The sequence below is a fragment of the Natator depressus genome, chromosome 1 (genome assembly GCF_965152275.1).
Source record: "Natator depressus isolate rNatDep1 chromosome 1, rNatDep2.hap1, whole genome shotgun sequence".
Taxonomy (NCBI): Eukaryota; Metazoa; Chordata; order Testudines; family Cheloniidae; genus Natator; species Natator depressus.
This window is the reverse complement of record NC_134234.1, coordinates 316,998,691-317,020,028: the sequence shown is the minus strand read 5'-3', so window position 1 is coordinate 317,020,028 and position 21,338 is coordinate 316,998,691. Positions and strand designations below refer to the sequence as shown.

The following is a 21,338-nucleotide window of genomic DNA, read 5'->3' as shown; positions in this document are numbered from 1 at the left end:
AAAAAGGCTGACAAAGGAGGTGCTGTTGTCATCATGAATAGGTCGGAATATGAACAAGAGGCTGCTCGGCAGCTCTCCAACACCACTTTCTACAAGCCATTACCCTCTGATCCCACTGAGAGTTACCAAGAGAAACTACAGTATTTGCTCAAGAAACTCCCTGAAAAAGCACAAGATCAAATCCGTATAGACACACCCGTGGAACCCCGACCTGGGATATTCTATCTACTACCTAAGATCCATAAACCTGGAAACCCTGGGTGCCCCATCATCTCAGGCATTGGCACCCTGACAGCAGGATTGTCTGGCTATGTAGACTTCCTCCTCCAGCCCTACACTACCAGCACTCCCAGCTACCTTCGAGACACCACTGACTTCCTGAGGAAACTACAATCCATCGGTGATCTTCCTGATAACACCATCCTGGCCACTATGGATGTAGAAGCCCTCTACACCAACATTCCACACAAAGATGGACTACAAGCCATCAAGAACACTATCCCTGATAATGTCACGGCTAACCTGGTGGCTGAACTTTGTGACTTTGTCCTTACCCATAACTATTGCACGTTTGGGGACAATGTATACCTTCAAATCAGCAGCACTGCTATGGGTACCCGCATGGCCCCACAGTATGCCAACATTTTTATGTCTGACTTAGAACAACGCTTCCTCAACTCTCGTCCCCTAACGCCCCTACTTTACTTGCGCTATATTGATGACATCTTCATCATCTGGACCCATGGAAAAGAAGCCCTTGAGGAATTCCACCACAATTTCAACAACTTCCATCCCACCATCAACCCCAGCCTGGACCAGTCCACACAAGAGATCCACTTCCTGGACACTACAGTGCTAATAAGCGATGGTCACATAAACATCACCCTATACCGGAAACCTACTGACCGCTATTCCTGCCTACATGCCTCCAGCTTTCACCTTGACCACACCACACGATCCATTGTCTACATCCAAGCTCTGCGATACAACCGCATTTGCTCCAATCCCTCAGACAGAGACAAACACCGACAAGATCTCTATCAAGCATTCTTACAACTACAGTACCCACCTGCGGAAGTGAAGAAACAGATTGACAGAGCCAGAAGTGTTCTCAGAAGTCACCTACTACAGGTCAGGCCGAACAAAGAAAATAACAGAACGCCACTAGCCGTCACCTTCAGCCCCCAACTAAAACCCCTCCAACGCATTATTAAGGATCTACAACCTATCCTGAAGGAAGACCCAACACTCTCACAAATCTTGTGAGACAGGCCAGTCCTTGCCTACAGACAGCCCCCCAACCTGAAGCAAATACTCACCAGGAACCACATACCGCACAACAGAACCACTAACACAGGAACCTATCCTTGCAACAAAGCCCGTTGCCAATTATGCCCACATATCTATTCAGGGGACACCATCACAGGGCCTAATAACATCAGCCACACTATCAGAGGCTCGTTCACCTGCACATCCACCAATGTGATATATGCTATCATGTGCCAGCAATGCCCCTCTGCCATGTACATTGGTCAAACTGGACAGTCTCTACATAAAAGAATAAATGGACGCAAATCAGATGTCAAGAATTATAACATTCATAAACCAGTCGGAGAACACTTCAATCTCTCTGGTCACGCGATTAGAGACATGAAAGTTGCTATATTACAACAAAAAACCTTCAAATCCAGACTCCAGCGAGAAACTGTTGAATTGGAATTCATTTGCAAATTGGATACAATTAACTTAGGTTACCTTGCATAATGACTTAGCCACTCCCAGTCTCTATTCAAGCCTATTTTCCCTTGTTTTTTCCTACCCCCTCCCCCCTCCCCCCCAGGCGTTCTTGTTAAACCCTGGATTTGTGCTGGAAATGGCCCACCTTGATTATCATACACATAGTAAGGAGAGTGATCACTTTAGATAAGCTATTACCAGCAGGAGAATGGGGTGGGAGGAGGTATTTTTTTCATGCTTTGTGTGTATATAAAAAATTTTCTACACTTTCCACAGTATGCATCCGACGAAGTGAGCTGTAGCTCACGAAGGCTTATGCTCAAATAAATTGGTTAGTCTGTAAGGTGCCACAAGTACTCCTTTTCTTTTTACATTTCAGCTTGCACTTTTGCCTACCTGTTGTCATCTGAGGTGTTTTCGGGGATGACTTAGAGACAACTTACTTTTAGCTCCTCTGTTATTTCTAAAGAGCTAACCTGTGGGCGTTTCTCAGACCACAATGTGTTTGTGACTCAAACGTACAGCAACGTTTCATAACTCCATGCACAGTGTCAATACATTCTTGGTAATGAGATAATAACATACAGCAGATCATAACCTTTTCAATGATACCTCAGAAGGCGTTCTTTTTAGATGATTTGTCGCAGTTTTATAAAACTTATGACCACATTAGTGTAGATGGTCACTTCTTTTTTATACAACATCACCATATCAATTTTGGTTTTCTGTAGATTTTCCCTTTTTCTCTTGTAAAATGTTATTCAGCAGATTAAAAAAAAAATTGCGGGGTGTGTGTGTGTGTGTGTGTGTGTGTTACACCAAAGCTTATGTTAAAAAACATAATTAAGATTAGAAAGTTTAAATGCTCAAAGTAAGGAAATGCTAAAATTATGGTTACCCATGCATCTTTGATTTCTCTCCCTTGTATATATGTATTATACAATCTTTAATTACAGATTATTTTTTTTCTGCTTAGACCCGTGCCTCATTTGCTTCACAGGATGGACCTGCTTTGGAGATGAATGAGGGCTGTGTAGTGAAGGAGGCCATTGTCCATTGGGGTCCTGCCTCTTTTGTTGTAGAAATTGGCAGGTGTGTAGTGAAAAGAGGTAGGACATTGCAGGAAGAGAAGGGAGGTTCTGTTGTGTTAACACAACTGATCTCTTTGCTAAGACAAAAAGAAAAGGAGTACTTGTGGCACCTTAGAGACTAACAAATTTATTTGAGCATAAGCTTTCGTGAGCTACAGCTCACTTCATGCTCAAATAAATTTGTTACTCTAAGGTGCCACAAATACTCCTTTTCTTTTTGCGAATACAGACTAAAGTGGCTGCTACTCTGAAACTTTGCTAAGACAGTTAATGCTGCCTTAGAGAAATAGATTCTATTCCTGCTTCTGCCACAGAGTTCCTTTGTGATGCTAACTTAGTTTTTTAAATCAAACTTCACAGATGGTCCCTAACTGTTGTGTGTTCCTCATTTTTGGGGTGCTTGAGCTGAGACGCTGGGATCTGATTTGCAATGGCACGGAACACTCATAATTGGAAGTGAAGTCAATGGGAGCTGTGTTTTAAACGTATAAAGTTTTTTAGAATGCTAAGTATTCTGAAAAATCACGTCCCAGGAATCTCTAAGTGGGCACGCAAAATTAGTGTGTGTGTGTGTGTATATATATATATTTATTTAAGCGTGCGAAAAAGCATGTTTATTTCCCTAGCCTCTTTCTTGGAAATGGCTGAAATTTAAAAATATATAATTTTTACACATCAGCTGTCTGCCTCAGGGGGTGTTACACACACACTTACACACACACTTACACACACACACACACAGCCTGAGGTAGACAGCTGATGTGTTAAATTTCAGTTCAAATGATTAAACTCTGTCAAATTTTGCAGCTGAAAAGGGACTTGTAATGGGAGGAATTGGGCAACCTTAATAGGTGGTGCTACCAGCCCCACCTATAATAAAGTTGGCAATAGGACACATTTTTCTGAGTTTACCTCTCTCATAATTCATTTTTCCACCTTTGGGCTCATTTGATAGCAAATTGGCTACAGTTCACAAAATCCCCCTCCCCACTGCCCCAGTCAAATGTCCTCTTTCTGTGGAAGTGGGTGTCTGAATGGCAGGTACATGGCCAATCTCTGGAGTCCTAAGGAATGGAGTTAGGAGCACACTCATCTGTACTGGTGCCTTTACCTTCCATTTATTCCTTCCCTTCCCATCCTAGAGCACATGCAGAGATCTTGCCTGGGAAATGGGAGAGCTTTCTTGAGCACTTCCTGCCACCCACTGGCCAATGCGTGGTTTGTGTTTGAGAAGCAGGTTGGCTTTCTTACATGCGCCTACCCCCATCAGTATTTAAGGCATTGCACCACCTTCCCTACCTTATAGTTGAGGTATTATTCCCAGTATGCTGTGGTTTTCATTAGATCCTCTGGTTTTGGGTACTGGGAAGGAAATTGGCAAGGTGTCTGGGGGGCCTTTCATCTTCCTATTTTTACCATTCTCCTATGTGTCTTGATCAGCAGTCTACCAGCTCTGCTTTAGTTTAGGGTAACCAGACATCCCAGGGAAGAGGAGCAGTCCCAATTCTATATCTTGTTTTATTTAACTCACGACTCGTTTCAGTGAAGAGAAGGAGAAGAGTAAAACAAAACAGATACCGTAGGATAAAGACAGAGGATGAGGAAAAAGGAGAGGAGCAAGAATTTAAATAACACAATGGGGATGAAGGAAAAGGAATTAAAGAAAAAAAAAACTCAAAGAAAGGTTTCTTGGGAAGAGATGGGGACAGATTAAAAATACACAAGAGGTTATGCAATAGACAATGGGATATAGAAAGGTAAATATTAAACATTTGAACTATCCCTATATTATATCTGCAGTACCATTTCCAGACAGAGGAATAGAAAAGGGCAAACTTATCTGAGATCAAATACTGAAAATATTTTTATTGTAAATGATTTTACAGGAATTTTTTTATTTAACCCACTACAGTTTTGCAACCCTTTGATCATTTTATTTCAGAGAAGAAACTGCGGTATGAAAAATGATGTAATCTTTTACCCTGCCAGTCCAGGATTGCTGCTTATAATTTAATGTGCCTGTGAGTTAGGCCCTGATCCAGTGAAACACTGAAGTAGGTGTGCCACTGTAAGCATGTAAAAGTGGTCTCACTGAAGTCAGTGGAACTATACCACATGCTGGATCAGAAACTTAGTGTTTTGAAAGTATTTTCTTCTACCTTAGTTTTGAAAGTTTGCAGGGTCACACATGCATAAAATAGTTGTCATTGTTTCAGTATAAACATAGAATTACCTTAAATGTTAGTGTAGCCATTAGAGTCAAACACAGCAGTTCAAGATCTGTTTTAGCTTCAAGATTTTGATTTGGGAAAACTATGATTTGGAGGGGAAAGAAAAACTCCTTAAAACAATTCAAATTAAAACAATTCAGATTAAAAAGTTTTATGCACTAAGTCATCTCCTGTCCAGCAAGTCATCTACTGCTCAGTGATTTGAGGTCCAGATAAAGATGAATGTAAATTAACATTCTAATAAGGTGGATGAACTGTTGATACGCTATTTTCTAACAAATGTAATACTTGAAGTGTAAATTACAAACTGAACAGGAAATCATTTCATGTTATACAAGTGCACTACTATATTAATACTGTCATGTAAATCTAAAAAAGAGCAAATGCTGTGGTATCTTACGCGAATATTTTTCCAGTTTTAGAATTTGTGGTATTGTGTTGGTACATACTGTGTAGTAGCTAGTTTATAGTCCAGTGTATTGACTTTTAGTTCTTAATTATTTTTTTTCAGGTTATATAGCTCAAATGAGGAATTGTTTTGAATAATTGACTCTCTCCTCATATTATAGTAGTGTGAGCTTTTAACAAATTTGAACTGCATTGGCATAAATTTTCTACTTACATTCAAAGATAACAGTTGCATGATTCAATAAAACTTAATTTTTAAAGCCTCTTACCATGCCAACTGTCAAAACACAGGATTAAATACTTAATCTGCTTTGAAACAGGACTAGATCAAAGTGCATTAACTGATTGTTAATGCGCGTCGGCAGGATCCACATGGAGAGCTAATTTGCTGCAGGGTAGTGAGGGGTAGATTCACATGTCACCTTGCTGCAAATTAAATGTTTCTGTAGACAAGCCCTTGGATGTAATTCTGTATAGGTTCTATCATCGTAATATCTGAGTACCTTCCAATAGTGCATTAAATGATGTAACTGATGGCTGTCATGCATGGGTTGTGTGCTACATAGTGTTTTGCTTTTTGGTACTGTTTTTTAATGTACACACTGCTCTGTGTGTATTAGAGAAGTCTTGGAGAGGTCAAAGAAGTGTGCCTTGCACTTGGAGTGCAAGGTATTGAAGTTTGTGGTGATCCTTATTTCTTGTGGGAATGTGTTCCACAGTCTTCAACTGGCCCCCAAGAAGGCTCTGCCTCCTGCACAGTTCAGTTTTATCTTTGTGGTAGAGTGTTGAAGACAGCATTAAAGTTGAGGAGAACGAGGAAGGGAATAGGGAAAAAAGTAGCAGGAAAAAATAGTCACTAATTAAATGTATGAGAGCAGTTTCAGTACTGTATCCAACAATGAACAAGTATCGAAATTAGTTGAGGATTTTGTTGCATTAAAAAATGACAATACAGAGCCGAAAACTATTCTCTCAAGCATTTTTATTCGAAAAGAAAGGTTTGTGATGGACCAAGCATAAGTGTTTGGGTCAAGGGAAGGTTAAAAAAAAAATCTATTAATGTCAAAAGTAAAATGTTACAAAGATTTGTTTTGACTCAAAGCTAAAGATTTTGGAATTTTTTGTGTAATGCAGACAATCAAACTACAGTATACAATATTACTATTTTACTGCATCATTAAAATATTACACTCAATATTCCTCTTAAAGGAATGAAGGTGAATTTAACTATTAATTGTTGCAGTTCACACACAGATTCAGTTTTTTAACCAAGAGCTACAAAAGCCCAAATGGTATAGTTTTACCCTTTTATATATATGTATGTGTATTTTTAGGGAAAAACATTATAGGGACACCTTAACTTGATTAGTCTAAAAATTTAACTTTCATAGAGGAAGGTAAATTATATACAATATTCCGTCTGAGATGCCTGCTACACAGTGTGTGTGTATTTCTTTTTCAATTATTAATTCAGCCTCTGTTTTAAAACCACAATTTTTAAATGTGAATTTGAGATAGAATTAAGATATTTTTATCTACTTTGGCAAAATATATCACATGGCCCTACTTTTAGCCAAGCTAAATTGGATAGGAGCTCGGGTAACTTTTTTTCTTTTTTGGCAGTATTTGGTACTGCAAAGGAAGTAAAATATTCCAAAAAGACTTTGAAAGTAACACTTCACATAGTAAAGAAATGAGAAATACTTACACTCCATGGATGGGCTCCATTCTCCAGTGGATTACCCTTCTAGCCATAAAGTCAGAGGGAAGGGGAAGTCTCTAAGAGCTAGGAATAGTTTAATCTTCAGTGTATTTTGTTGTGTCTAAAGTAAAAGACGACTCTGTACTACAGTATTTGGTGATCTGTGATGCCTGGCATATTACTGACTTACTATTCTAGATTTCTGTTTTTTTCCAAAGGGCAAAAAGTGTCTAAATACAAATTTACATAATAGATTGTAACAACATAACTGTTTTGTTACCACAGGTTTCTGTTTTAGAATAACACAGCTGGAGACATGAGTGTTAAATGGATATTGTTTAGATATGACATTTTACTGTCTAGTTTTTCCAACAGATGAATTATTTAATTTGCACTGTGTGCATGAAAGAACAGGCTGTAACATTTCATTTTTAAAAGTGGAGGGGTTTGAGTTATAAAAAGGCAGTCTGTAATTTTTGTTGCATTCTTATTATCTTTGTGTGGCCAAGGAGTTTTTCATGTGAATTTATTAAAAAAAAAAAATTTAATGTAAAAAAAGGTTGTTCCTAGGCTATTGCTTATTATTAGCAGTCACAGTCTAGAGGGAAATTTTAGAGCTGACTTATAACCTTTGAAATTAAGCTGGTGTAATGAAAATGGTGACAGACTCAACTTCAGTACTAGTGGGTACGGCCAGAGTAAAACATTTTAATAATTATTGTTTAGTAGAAATTACCGTAAAGAGGAGAGATGTCTTGTAGGTTAAAATGAATACAACTTTTAATTCACTTTTGCCAACTAAAGCATGAAAATCATATAAGTCAACAGAACTTTAATAGGCACTGCTAACCAGTAAGGATTCATTGTTAAAAGCTATTTCAGATTCTTTTGCGTGTTCATTAAACGCATGCAGAATTATTTTGGGCTTTTTCTATTGATGGTCCTTTGGCAGATAACGTTGTTGCTTAAACAGATGGCACGCTCATTTAAATACGAGTTAATGTACTGTAACTGAGATTTGTTTTTTTCTTCAATGTAGTCATAGATCCCAGGTTATGAGAGAGACCAGGTAGATGAGGTAATATCTTTTATTGGACCAACTTCTGGTGGTGGAAGTTAAAAGCTTTCAAGCTTCATCATGCTCTTTTTCAGGTCTGTAGAAGGTAATCAGAGTGTCTGAGCTAAATATAAATTGGGATTTATTAACCATAAGTGTTCATACATACTATAGGAGACCGCTTAAAATGAAGTGGGTAACTAAGGGTTAATGGGAGGTGGGGTGTGTTAAAAATTGTTGTAATGAGACATAATAACAGTGTTTCTAAGTCTATGGTTTTTAGTGTCTAGCAGAGTTATGAATTTAAGTCCCAAGGCTTGCCTTTTGAAGGTGTTGAACAGGTTTCCTTTGATGATTGGGACTCAGAGATCAAATATGGAGTGATTACTTTGTGAAAATTATTTGCCCACATGGTAATTTGTCTTACCATTTTTCTGTTAGAGTTCATCTGAGAGAATAGTGATTGACTGGCTTCATCCACATAGTTGTTGCTGGAACATTTGATGCAGTGAATGAAGTACACCATATGTTGTTACAGGCATGTATAGGACCCATGAATCTTGAAATGTGTCCTGGTGATATTGATCATATTAGCTGCGAAGATATGTCTGCTTTTTTTTATTGTTCTAGCAAGGTTCAGTGTCAATCTGAGTTAGTGTGTCCTGGTCTCTGGTGATGGGTGGTGGTGGTGGTGGTGGTGTTTTAAGCCCAGACGAGGGGGTTCAGGGAAGATTTATTTCAGATTCAGTATGGACTGTAATTGTTAGATGATACCCCATATGGGTTCCAGTGTGGGTTGGTAGGTGACAACTAGCAGTATGCAGTTAGTGGGTTCTCCCACTCCCTTCCTGGGTATTTGAGTGGCTCTTGCCAAGATGCAATCTACTTATGTGTCACACTTTAAACCACCTTCACTAAACAAGGTCACTCCAACAGAGAACTAAATTGCATTATGGAAAGGACCACCCAGATACCCTAGGAGAACTTGATTCAATACAGGGGGAAAACCAAAAACAATTCTGACGGTACACTCATAGTTGTCATAATCTGTCCCAACTTTTGTTTCGCTCAGATACTCCGGTTACCTTCCCCAGAGCTGAAGAAGGGCTGTGAATCTCAAAAGCTTGCACCTTTGACCAACAGAAGTTGGTCCAATAAAGGTGTGACTGGATGCCCGGGGGAGCCAGCCGAGGTCACTCAATTATGGTGTACTGCAAAGAATGGGGCAGACTACCCCAAAGCTGGTGGAAATTTCAATACTTAGATATACCAAGCCAGCAGTAAACAGCTTCTGTTATACCTTACTGGTTACTCAGAAGCCCAAAACACAGTTCCCTTGAAGTAACCCAGACTCAGGCCTCCACCTAGTTACCCAAGTCAGACATGATGAAGATTCAGGAAAATCTTATTTCATCATACAAAAAAGTTCTACCAGTCCCAACGGATCAGACACATTGCCTCCCAGATCCAAATACGTGCTTAAAGCCAATTCTTAATAACTAAACTAAAATTTATTAAAAAAGAAAACTATAGGTTAAAAGATCAATATACATACAGACATGAGTTCAAGTCTTGAGGTTCCGATTCATAGCAGAGATGGCAAGCTTTGTAGTTGCAAAGAGTTCTTTTAGAATTTAGTCCATAGGTTGTAGTCAATTTTATTCTGGGGCGTTCCAGTTTAGGACTGGGATCTCAATCCTTATGGCTTAAGCTTCCCATGTATGAAGCCTCAAGCACATCTGAGATAAAAAGGATTGGGGCCCAAGGATCTTGTATAAAATTTCAAGCCTTCTTTGACAAGTTGGAGTACCTGGGGAACAATAGGTAATTAGGGCAACTTTGAAGTAGGTCCATTACCGGTACTTAGCTATACGAATTAACATAAGACAATTGCCTGTTTCTCCACCATTCACAGATGATTTGCTTTACATTTCAAAGAGAGATTAATACAGTGATATCCCATGTTTGCAATTCATTTAAATGCTAGGATGTTCTTTTGATCTCTGAATTAACAGAATTCAGCGTAGACAGGGACTGTTGATTACATTGTTGACCACTACCCATATATATGTAAATATACAAGAACACAAACATTATTTCCCCATATGTCTTTAAGGGTTGAATGTGAGTCATTTATCCTGCAGGTTGTTTAACCCTTTCCGGGCATGTGGCTCAAAAGGATATTACCTTATGTAGCTTACCTTGTTTCAGTCTATTCTTTTATTTAGAAAATCTGTGTTTACGTTTTCTAATTACTTAAACTCTTTCAGCCATTTGTTTTTTTCTTTTGCTTTTATAGATTCTTCTTTCTTACACTAAACTTACTATTTGCAACAAAAATGAAGGGACACCATACACCTGAAATTCACATTTCTATTTGCAGATTTTGTGCCAACTATTGTTACAAGTAGCCCATGAGGTTACTAGAGCAGGAAGAGACTAGGCATTTTTTTTTGATTTTGTGTTTAACTTTGGGTATTTGGCAGCACTTGATGGATAGGCATTTTCACTGTTTGTTGATGGTGTGTGAAATTCTTTAGGCCATGTAAAAGAGGGTTTACTAGAACTGGCTGGAAATTTTTCAATAACATGGTTTTTTGCCAGAAAATAGTAATTCTTTGACCAGGTAGAAGGACTTCTGAGGAACTCCCCTCCCCCTTGATATTTCCCCTGTGGTAATGATAACTGAAGAGCAAACTAACAAACATACAGTATCTCACGTTATATGCCTACAAGCATGTGTAAACATCAGCTACTTGAAGCTTGGGATAACATGAAAAGGAGAGAGAATGATCTGGCTATTAAACATATAACTTAAAAGTGGGTGAAAGTCCATCTTTGTGTGGAATGTTACCAAAAGAAACTACAGCATTTGCTCAAAAAACTCCCTGAAAAAGCACAAGAACAAATCCGCGCGCACACACCCCTGGAACCCTGACCTGGGATATTCTGTCTACTACCCACGATCCATAAATCTGGAAATCCTGGGCGCCCCATCATCTCCGGCATTGGCACCCTGACAGCAGGATTGTCTGGCTATGTAGACTCCCTCCTCAGGCCCTACGCTACCAGCACTCCCAGCTACCTTCGAGACACCACTGACTTCCTGAGGAAACTACAATCCATCGGTGATCTTCCTGATAACACCATCCTGGCCACTATGGATGTAGAAGCCCTCTACACCAACATTCCACACAAAGATGGACTACAAGCCGTCAAGAACACTATCCCTGATAATGTCACGGCTAACCTGGTGGCTGAACTTTGTGACTTTGTCCTCACCCATAACTATTTTACATTTGGGGACAATGTATACCTTCAAATTAGCGGCACTGCTATGGGTACCCGCATGGCCCCACAGTATGCCAACATTTTTATGTCTGACTTAGAACAACGCTTTCTCAGCTCTTGTCCCCTGACGCCCCTACTCTACTTGCGCTATATTGATGACATCTTCATCATCTGGACCCATGGAAAAGAAGCCCTTGAGGAATTCCACCACGATTTCAACAATTTCCATCCCACCATCAACCTCAGCCTGGACCAATCCACACAAGAGATCCACTTCCTGGACACTACAGTGCTAATAAGCGATGGTCACATAACCACCCTATACCGGAAACCTACTGACCGCTATTCCTGCCTACATGCCTCCCAGCCTTCACCCTGATCACACCACACGATCCATTGTCTACAGCCAAGCTCTGCAATACAACCGCATTTGCTCCACCCCCTCAGACAGAGACAAACACCTACAAGATCTCTATCAAGCATTCTTACAGCTACAATACCCACTTGCTGAAGTGAAGAAACAGATTGACAGAGCCAGAAGAGTACCCAGAAGTCACCTACTACAGGACAGGCCGAACAAAGAAAATAACAGAACGCCACTAGCCGTCACCTTCAACCCCCAACTAAAACCCCTCCAACACATTATCAAGGATGTACAACCTATCCTGAAGGAAGACCCAACACTCTCACAAATCTTGTGAGACAGGCCAGTCCTTGCTTACAGACAGCCCCCCAACCTGAAGCAAATACTCACCAGCAACCACATACCACACAACAGAACCACTAACCCAGGAACCTAGCCTTGCAACAAAGCCCGTTGCCAACTGTGCCCATATATGTATTCAGGGAACACCATCACAGGGCCTAATAACATCAGCCACACAGAGGCTCGTTCACCTGCACATGTACCAATGTGATGTATGCCATCATGTGCCAACAATGCCCCTTTGCCATGTACATTGGTCAAACTGGGTAGTCTCTACATAAAAGAATAAATGGACACAAATCAGATGTCAAGAATTATAACATTCATAAACCAGTCGGAGAACACTTCAATCTCTCTGGTCACGCGATTAGAGACATGAAAGTTGCGATATTACAACAGAAAAAGTTCAGAAACAGACTCCAACGAGAGACTGCTGAATAGGAATTCATTTGCAAATTGGATACAATTAGCTTAGGTTACTTTTTATAATGACTCAACCACTCCCAGTCTCTATTCAAGCCTATTTCCCCTTGCTTATTTCCCCCCCCCCCCCCCCCCCACTGTTCCTCAGACATGCTTGTTAAACCCTGGATTTGTGCTGGAAATGGCCCACCTTGATTATCATACACATTGTAAGGAGAGTGATCACTTTAGATAAGCTATTACCAGCAGGAGAGTGGGGTGGGGGGAGAGAAAACCTTTTGTAGTGATAAACACCCATTTTTTCATGGTCTGTGTGTATAAAAACATCCTCACTCCCCCCCCCCCCCATGGTCTGTGTGTATAAAAACATCCTCACTGTATTTTCCACTTTATGCATCCGATGAAGTGAGCTGTAGCTCACGAAAGCTTATGCTCAAATAAATTGGTTAGTCTCTAAGGTGCCACAAGTACTCCTTTTCTTTAAGTGGTCTCAGTGGCACTAGATGGGACATAACACCACACCCAGAAGGTGTGTGGGTTACAATGGCATTGTCTGTCTCCAAAAGTGAATGTTGCAGTTGCTTTTGTATCTGTTCCTGCTGGCTGAGTTTCTGCCCCCAAGCTGTCTTCCCAGGGGATCTGTTAATGGTGGATTTTATTTGTCCGTATTTGTATTTCCACAGTCAAAGGCTATGGATTAAGGAAAAGTTACCTCCTTGGCATTGAGTGGAAGTAAACAAGGAATATTTGCTCCTTTCTCATGAGTTTTATGTATTTACTTTTACCGGAAATTGTCATGGGACGGTTCTGCTGACTAAAGTGGGAACTAAAAGAGAAAATCCAAGGATGGAGGAGTAGAGAATCAACCAAGGCCCATAAGAAAGGGAGCAAGATTATACTCTCGCTCCTAACTGTAGGACCTCTGCCAGAGCTTCTACAGTTGTCAGTCAACGTATTCATAATTAGCATTATATTTAAGGGTTTAATAACTGTTATAGGCATGGTTAAAGTGAATTTTCTTAGTCATGGTGGCTATTCTTTCTGTGATTTATTGTCTGTGTGTTAAATATTTAATTACGTTTTGACAGCTTTTGATTGTAAAAGCTCCTTCAGACACTTGAGTCTATCATGTATGTGTAGATTATATGAAAAAATGTAGTTCAGAGGAACTTTGGACTTTATGGGGCAAGATTTTTTATTTTTATTTATTTATTTTATTTTATTTTACTTTTTTGCTTTTTTTTTTTTAATTCTATTTAATATAAAAAGAAACTATATATGATGAAAACCTACTGAAAATTATTCAAGGCCTGAATTCCTTTAATGTGATTACAGCAAGGAAATTCAAAGTTAATGTTTAAGATGATTGAATATTCTCCTTTAGATACATGCATATAGTTCTCTTTAATACTAATGCGTTAACTTATATCAAGGGAAAAATAGGCAGGTAATGGGCAAACCTCACAAAGTTCCATGTTTAATTTCAGATCAGCATCACAAAGTTTGATTGTTGTTAGTTTAGGAATCAAGCTGGAAATTTCCCATGTGGTTAATCAATACTGTGAGAATGGATTCCGTGGTGACGAGTGAGATGCTTTGTCTTGGGGTGCCCAAGACTCTGAGTCACCTTGTTCACCCTCTTGTCTCAATGAAGGAGAGATTTCCTGGTGCTTAACTGCATGTCTGTTCCCTGATACTGCCAGTCTTTAGCCACCCAAACAATCTCCTCAGAGCTTTGCCAGCCCTTACTTTGTATTGCAGGTTAACAATAAGTGCATGCCAATCCCCAAGCGCATCTGAAAGCATCCTCCTGTAATATTCAGCCTTTGTCACTGGACAGTCACAGTAATTACCAGGTCTGCTGTTCACAAGAAAACAGTGTACGTACAGCTTGATTGGTGCAACTCAGGTTTGGGTCCTTTATAACACTACACTATGGAGATATATTTATAGTGAAACAATCCATGAGTGTTGTTAAAGATTTAAGAGATACCGATTAAGGATAATGGGAAGAGAAATGGTTACATGTAAAACGAAAAGTACAACAGGCTTCTTAGAGTCTAAATTCAGCTTTAAGAGGCTAAAATCCTTGTCTAAAGTAGCTTCTCACCTAAAGCAAGCTGCGGCACAGGGATTCTCAGACTTCATTGCACCGTGTCTGGCTTCTGAAGACAAAATTATTTTATGAGCCCTGGGGGAGGGCTGGAGCCTGAGCTCTGCTGACCCAGGTCGGGGTGGAGCTCGGGCTTCATGATGCACATTGGGATCCTGACCCACAGTTTGAGAATTGCTGTGCTAGCATCACCAGCCCACATGGCTGGGATCGACTGTTGTTGGACGTAAAAGGTGCTGTCCTTTTTGCTCCCTCAGTGATGGATAAAGATGTCGTTTTGCCTTCCTCTTGTATTCCCCCAAAGTCATTGTTTTCATCCCCAGAGTCAGTAAAAATCCCTAATGTGTTTTCTCTAGTGCCTGGTGACTTCATGTTGATTTCACATCCTCATGTTGTCATATGGAAATTGGCTTCTGTGATGTTGTCTTATGATGATTAATTTACATTTGACAGAGGTACATATTTTATCTCTTGTCTGGAAGAAACCTGTTAGCTCTGTCTGGGATTCAGGTTTCAAAACATATGTTTAGTACATATACACAACTTCTTAAATATCATCTGTACATACAGAATGCAATAATTATGAAGATGTCACAATATTCTTTACAGATAAATATTATGACAGCAATGTGCTAGGTATAGTAGAAGTTGTTATAGAACAGTGAACCTTTTGCCAGTTGGCATTTAGGGGTTCTTAGGGTTACAATTAGTACTATAGTAGAAACTTACATCAAATAGCCTTTCTAGTAGCATTTTGGGTACTTCTGCTTCTGGGTGAAATCAGGAAATCAAGTTTTATGAAAATGGAAAAGAAAAAAAATTGTTTTCAAAACTCAGATGACTTGGTTTGGTTCTCATATTATCCATATGCATCCAGCCAGATGTAGGATGTAGTTCTGTCTTCCACTTAATATGCTTAATTATGGGGCTGCCCTTGTCACACAATAGTTAATTTGAAATGTCAGCTGTTAAGGCTTTGAGCTTTCTAAGTGCTCTAAAATTCACATGTATGCTCACACTGTATTAAATTGCTGTGCATTGCTGAGGCAGTGTTGGTAGTGCAAATTTGGAGTCATTTGAGCTTTTTATCTGAGCTGTTTCCTCCATTTTTGTACCTTTTTTAGTCTACATTTATTCCTCCTCCCAAAGACATACAAACTGATATTGCCTGAACAAGTTTGATTTTGGCTAGCGTCCGGCACCCAGCAAACACTGTTTGTATTGTTCTTAAGGGATTGAATTGCATCTATAAATTGTTAAACACCTAGGGTCTGCACTAGAGAAAGTGACTTGTGCATATACTGTGAGATTGCTGCTCTGTGGCCAGCAAGAGTATATAGAGGCTTTCCTGATGTCAGTCAGTGGATGCCTCAGAGCAATGTTTTGTAGATATTGAAACCAAGTACCATCCAAGGACCTGTGAATCCAAGTCTTGCCCTTGGCAGATTTGTGTCTGCTGTGCAAATTACTACTCTACACCTGCATTCTACTTCAGGTTAGACTGAGGCTGCAGAGGTCTGTTTTGGAAGTTTTGCTTCAAGGGTGGAACTTTGTTTGAGCCAATATTTTTAAGCACTTTAAAATCCATATCCCTAGGTTGTTTTGACAGTTGCAGTTCCTCATCAGGGTCAGAGATGGGGTAAGTGGGGGGTTATTGAGATATAGCCCCCCAATGACGACCTGATTTTTACTTTCAAAATGATCTAAAATCCACATCCATAGGAGCAATCATCTTGAAACTTAGCATGTTGTAACAGAGGCTTAGGCCTGGTGTCCACTTAAAATTTAGATCAACCTAACCTTGTCACTCAATGGTGTGAAAAATTCTCATCCTGGAGGGCTGTAGTTAAACTGACCTAATCCCCAGTGTAGACATAGTGAGATCTACAGAAGAATTCTTCTGTTGACCTAGCTGCTGCGGGAGGTGGATTAATTGCAAGGACAGGAAAAAAAACAACCTTTCTGTTGAGGTCAGGATTGTCTATGTTATGGAGCTATAGCAGCATAGTTGCAGTGGTGCAGCTGTGCCGTGGTAGTACCCATAGTGTAAATGTGGCCTCAGGTAAAGTTTGTGGGGAATGTGTGGGGTCACTTGGTCAAATGGTTCTTGAGATGCAACCCCATACAATGAGCTGCTAATAAGAATCTGAAACATTTTCTCACTTTTTTAATGCAGGCAAGGAAAATACTAAGGCTCTGACCTTCATAAAATTTATATTACTGAGCTCAGCTATTCAATATTCAAGGACCAGTTTCAAAATATTTCAAAGATTATTACATTATAAAGGCTTTAGGACCCCTGATTACAGACAGTGTGTAACTCTGAGAGCTATTGTTTCCTAAGGAACTCCTTTTGCAAGTGACCTACTGAATAATGTATTCACATGGTGGCCAAGGACCATAAGTTTGAATCTTTTCCTCTAGAGATTTGTGTGATGTGCACATTAGTCCCATCAACCCACCAATTGCTAGGTGTGTGGGCTACAAGGGAATTGTTTTGAATGATGTGTGCAATTTTGGGAAAGCTCACAACACCAGAGGTATACCCTCAATGTAATCTTCCCAAGTCCTATCCTAGGAAAGTTTGAGGGCAGTAATGTGGCCAGGATATGACTCCAGTATGGTGACTTGGATGGCTGGGCTGATATGGGAGGGTCTAACTGCCAAGTAGAAAATGACATCAAAGAGGCGAGTACAAGTGTAGGGGTCCCAGCCAGGTGAATTGGTTATCTACTGGGAGAAGCTCAGTCAGTTCCTTCTGGGAAGCACTAGGCGTGGGCTGGGCACTGGGAACAGGCATGTTTGGGTGAGGAGATTAAAATGGATATACTCAGTGCATAGCACAGGCATGCAAGCTCTGAGATGGGTATGGAGCTGAATGGAAAAGTTCACAACTCCCAGAGCTAATGCTTAGAGCTGCTTGTGCCCTTCCAGAATGAGTAAGGGGCTAAATGTAAACCTCTGAAAACTATGAAACAGAGCTAAACTGATGCCTTCCTCCATCACACCTCCACGTAACCTTAACTCTGCCCCCTGGAACTAGCAATAAGCAATGGGACAAAGCCAAACCTTACCTAACAAAATCTGACACTCTCTGCATTTTTGTGCTGTGTTGTCCAATAAAATTTTCAGCCATCATTCCTCTTTATGTGCTCTCAGTAATCCTCACAATGCTAGATGTGGCAGTATTGATTCTGGCATTAGTTGAAGCAAGTTGCCAGAGCTCACATTGCCATCTGGGCAGAGGTGCAGATGCAACTAGAAGAATCCCCCTACCCTCACTATTTTATGGCTTGATTTATGCAGGAGATCAGAGTCTTATGATCACAATGGCCATCTTGATTCTAAAATTTAGGAATGTTTCTAAAAGCTTATAGAGTTTCAGGGCTGCTAAAACTGCTTCCTCTTTCATCTCTAGAGGCAGACATTTTACTTGGTGTGCCATAAAGACAGAGGCGATATAAGTGTGCGTTAACCCATTCCAATGTGCTGTTGTTTATTTTTGTTGCCCATCAGAACTTCTCGTCCACGCTGGCATGCACATGTTACTCTACACCCTCTATGTGCTCATTGCAGCTCTGGTATTTTCTTGGCATACGTTACAAGGATGTACAATGTCAGCTGGTACTTAAGCAAACGAAATCCTTAGGACAACAATGAACATCTGGCAAGTCTTAGGGGGTTTGTCTGAAGTAGGTGAAGTGGTTGAGTGTAGGTCGGGCTTACCTTGCCTGTTTTTGCGAAACTCTACCTAAACTCCAAATTATATCCTAGTCAAGAAAAGGTTTCAGTTTTCCCCACACTGTTCTTCTTCATGCTCTCTTCTGTCTTCAACGTGCTCAGAAAGGGTACAGTCCTGTGGTCTCTCACAAGCACTTGTTAGGGCATTGCTCAAAGAGGGCAGAGTTAAGGTGGGGGGTGATGTGGGAGACATTGCCTTGACTTTACATTTCCTAGTTTCCAGAGATTTAAGTTTAGCTACCATCGGTATTCTGGAAGGGTGCCAGGCAGTGCTAGACAAGCTTAACTATAGGTTTCTTGGGGGTGAATTATTGCAAAAATCTGCAGTGACCTATCACAGAAGTATGAATAGACCTTTTGTTGTTTTGAAAAGTACGAAGTATGGTTCTTAGTAATATATTTATCTTTGAGAGGGATTGGGGTGATGTGGAAAGGCAATGTAAAATTCCAAAAGGGGGGAAAATCTTACTTTTACTTTAAAAGCTCCAGTGATAAAAGTTGTTTTTTTCCTTTCTTTTTTTTCCCCAGTTACTAATATAATTGAATTATATAAAAGGTTGGTTTTAACATGTGCAAATATCCTGAAATTCCTTTCTTTAAATAACTGAGAGACGTAATTAACGTTGACAGTTAACTATGAATACCAGTGTTCATTTATGCTTCCGTATGCATACTTTTAGTACTAGTTATTGTCTATGATATTAAATTTGTCCTTCATGCTTTTCAAGTATCATGTTTAAAATGTATTCACCATTTGATAAATTCCTTGCTTCACAGTTTCTTTAACTCTCTTTCAGATTTTTGAACGCATTTTGTTTATCTGGGCAATACGTCATCCAGCCAGTGGATATGTTCAGGGAATAAATGACCTTGTTACTCCTTTTTTTGTAGTCTTCGTTTGTGAATATATAGGTAAGATTTGGTACAATACTTAATTACAAATTGGTGATGATTTCAGAAGAATACCTGCATTTTAGTATAACAGTTTAGCTGGATAAATAAATTACATTTGAGCATATGAACGGTCATCTGGTGTATAAGAGGATGATATTTTTGGCAAATGTAACTATATAACAGGTGATGCCCTTAAATATATATGGGCGGGGAAGGGGCGGGGTATTATTTACAACTAAAACTATTTACATGTTTAAAAGGGTAACTTTAAGGTATCCAGACCTATGTTACAAACTAAGGTCCTGATCCAGCAATCTGATTTGTGTAGCTACCCATTGACTTTTGTAGTGTTCTGAAACTTTGTCCATATAGAGTCCTTTGTCCCCATTGGAGATGCAGGAGGAGTCCCTCATGGATCAGATGGCAAGGGGGAGACCTGCTGGACTTCTTAGAATTAGGGCATACCCTATATTATACTGTTGTCTTTAACTATAATTTAATCCTTATTATGATCATAAAGACTGAAGAATGTATTTATAAGGGCTGGTTTTGTGTAAAAGCTGTAAATATCCACGAATAATTTTTGCCATCATTTTATTTTAATTTCCATTATGCATTATACCTAAACTACTGATGGGAAAGCTATTGTAAAAGTTCACTACTAATTATAAACTATTGGGTTATGCTTGTGTAAATCACTAACATATTTCAGATTGTAGGTTTTTTCATTTTAAATTCCTAATCTATTTTCTAGTTTGTGTGTGTACTGTGTAGACTCTTAGAATAAATATAAGTCATTATTTAGGGTAAGCAACAATAAGAGTAGAAAATAATATATTTGAAGTTAAAACTGTTTTACATTTCCCTTAATTTCTTTTCAAATATACAGATAATGAAAACACAGTTGCATATATAACTATGCAGAGCATTCTGTGCTCTGAGGTGTTATATATGTATGCGTATGTGTGTATATACATAATATGTTCTACATTGTGTGTATATCTTTTCTTTTCTTCTCCTTGAGTTACCCCATCAATGTCCTAACCTAGATTAATTAGATTTAATGGGGGACAGATTACCCTTGAGTGGATGAAAGACTATCCATTTATTGCATGGAAACACCTCTCTTGCTTTGTTTCATTTCTTGTTAAATAGGAAGGTTTTCATTGCTAAGCAACTAATGAGAACAACTGCTGCTTACTCCCTAATCATCTGTTAAGTGGGGGTAGAGGCCTACTCCTGAGAGTGCTTGCAGTTTCTGCCTTTTACTCCCTAGTTTGACAGATAATGAAAATGTTGTTAATGATCCTAGAACAGTAGGATCTCTGTTGGTAGACTTTAGAGTTGTTAATTGAAATAAGAAGTTCAAATGAGATGTGATTAGAGAATTAATATTCCATGTTAAATAGACCATTTAATTAATATGGTAAATAAGTTTGTCTTTACTACCAACTTTTGTTGTGAGACCCTAGTGATTGTTAATGCATTTGCCTGAATGTCAGTAGGATGGGATTGGAGAACATGTTTCAGTTCAAGTTCAGTTCTTCAGACTGTTTCAGTAGTTGTAGGTTTTTTTAAAACTGGACAACAACACAGCAACAAAAAACTAATAGTAGTAAAAGTTGATTTGCCAGTGAAAAGGTGTGTGTATCAGTGAACTACGTTTTAAAAGTCTCATTTCTATTTGTTACCTATTAAATAGGGATATGATATTCATGTGAACTATATTTTTCCAGTATATATTTGAGTATTTCTAACCCAGAATGTTTAAAAATATTCATTCGTCCTAAAATTGAGATTGGTTTAAAATCATTGAATTTTAAAATCAACAACAAAAAATAAGCAACAGATTTGTTATATTTGCCTTCTGGTTTTTGAGCCTTCACAGTGCTTTCCAGTTATATTTTCAAGTTTTTTCTCCACAACCAAGGCCTAGATTTTTTT

At 39.2% G+C, this 21,338-nt stretch overlaps 1 protein-coding gene across 4 annotated transcripts in view; it reads left to right on the top strand.

Moving 5' to 3' along the window:
* Positions 1-21,338, top strand: part of TBC1D22A (TBC1 domain family member 22A) — a 531,490-nt gene that overhangs the window by 102,562 nt on the left and 407,590 nt on the right. For all 4 annotated transcript variants that reach the window (XM_074942417.1, XM_074942415.1, XM_074942414.1 and 1 more), the window contains one exon: positions 19,298-19,412. In XM_074942417.1, coding sequence (XP_074798518.1) covers positions 19,298-19,412 — 115 coding nt within the window. The remainder of the gene's footprint in view (positions 1-19,297; positions 19,413-21,338) is intronic.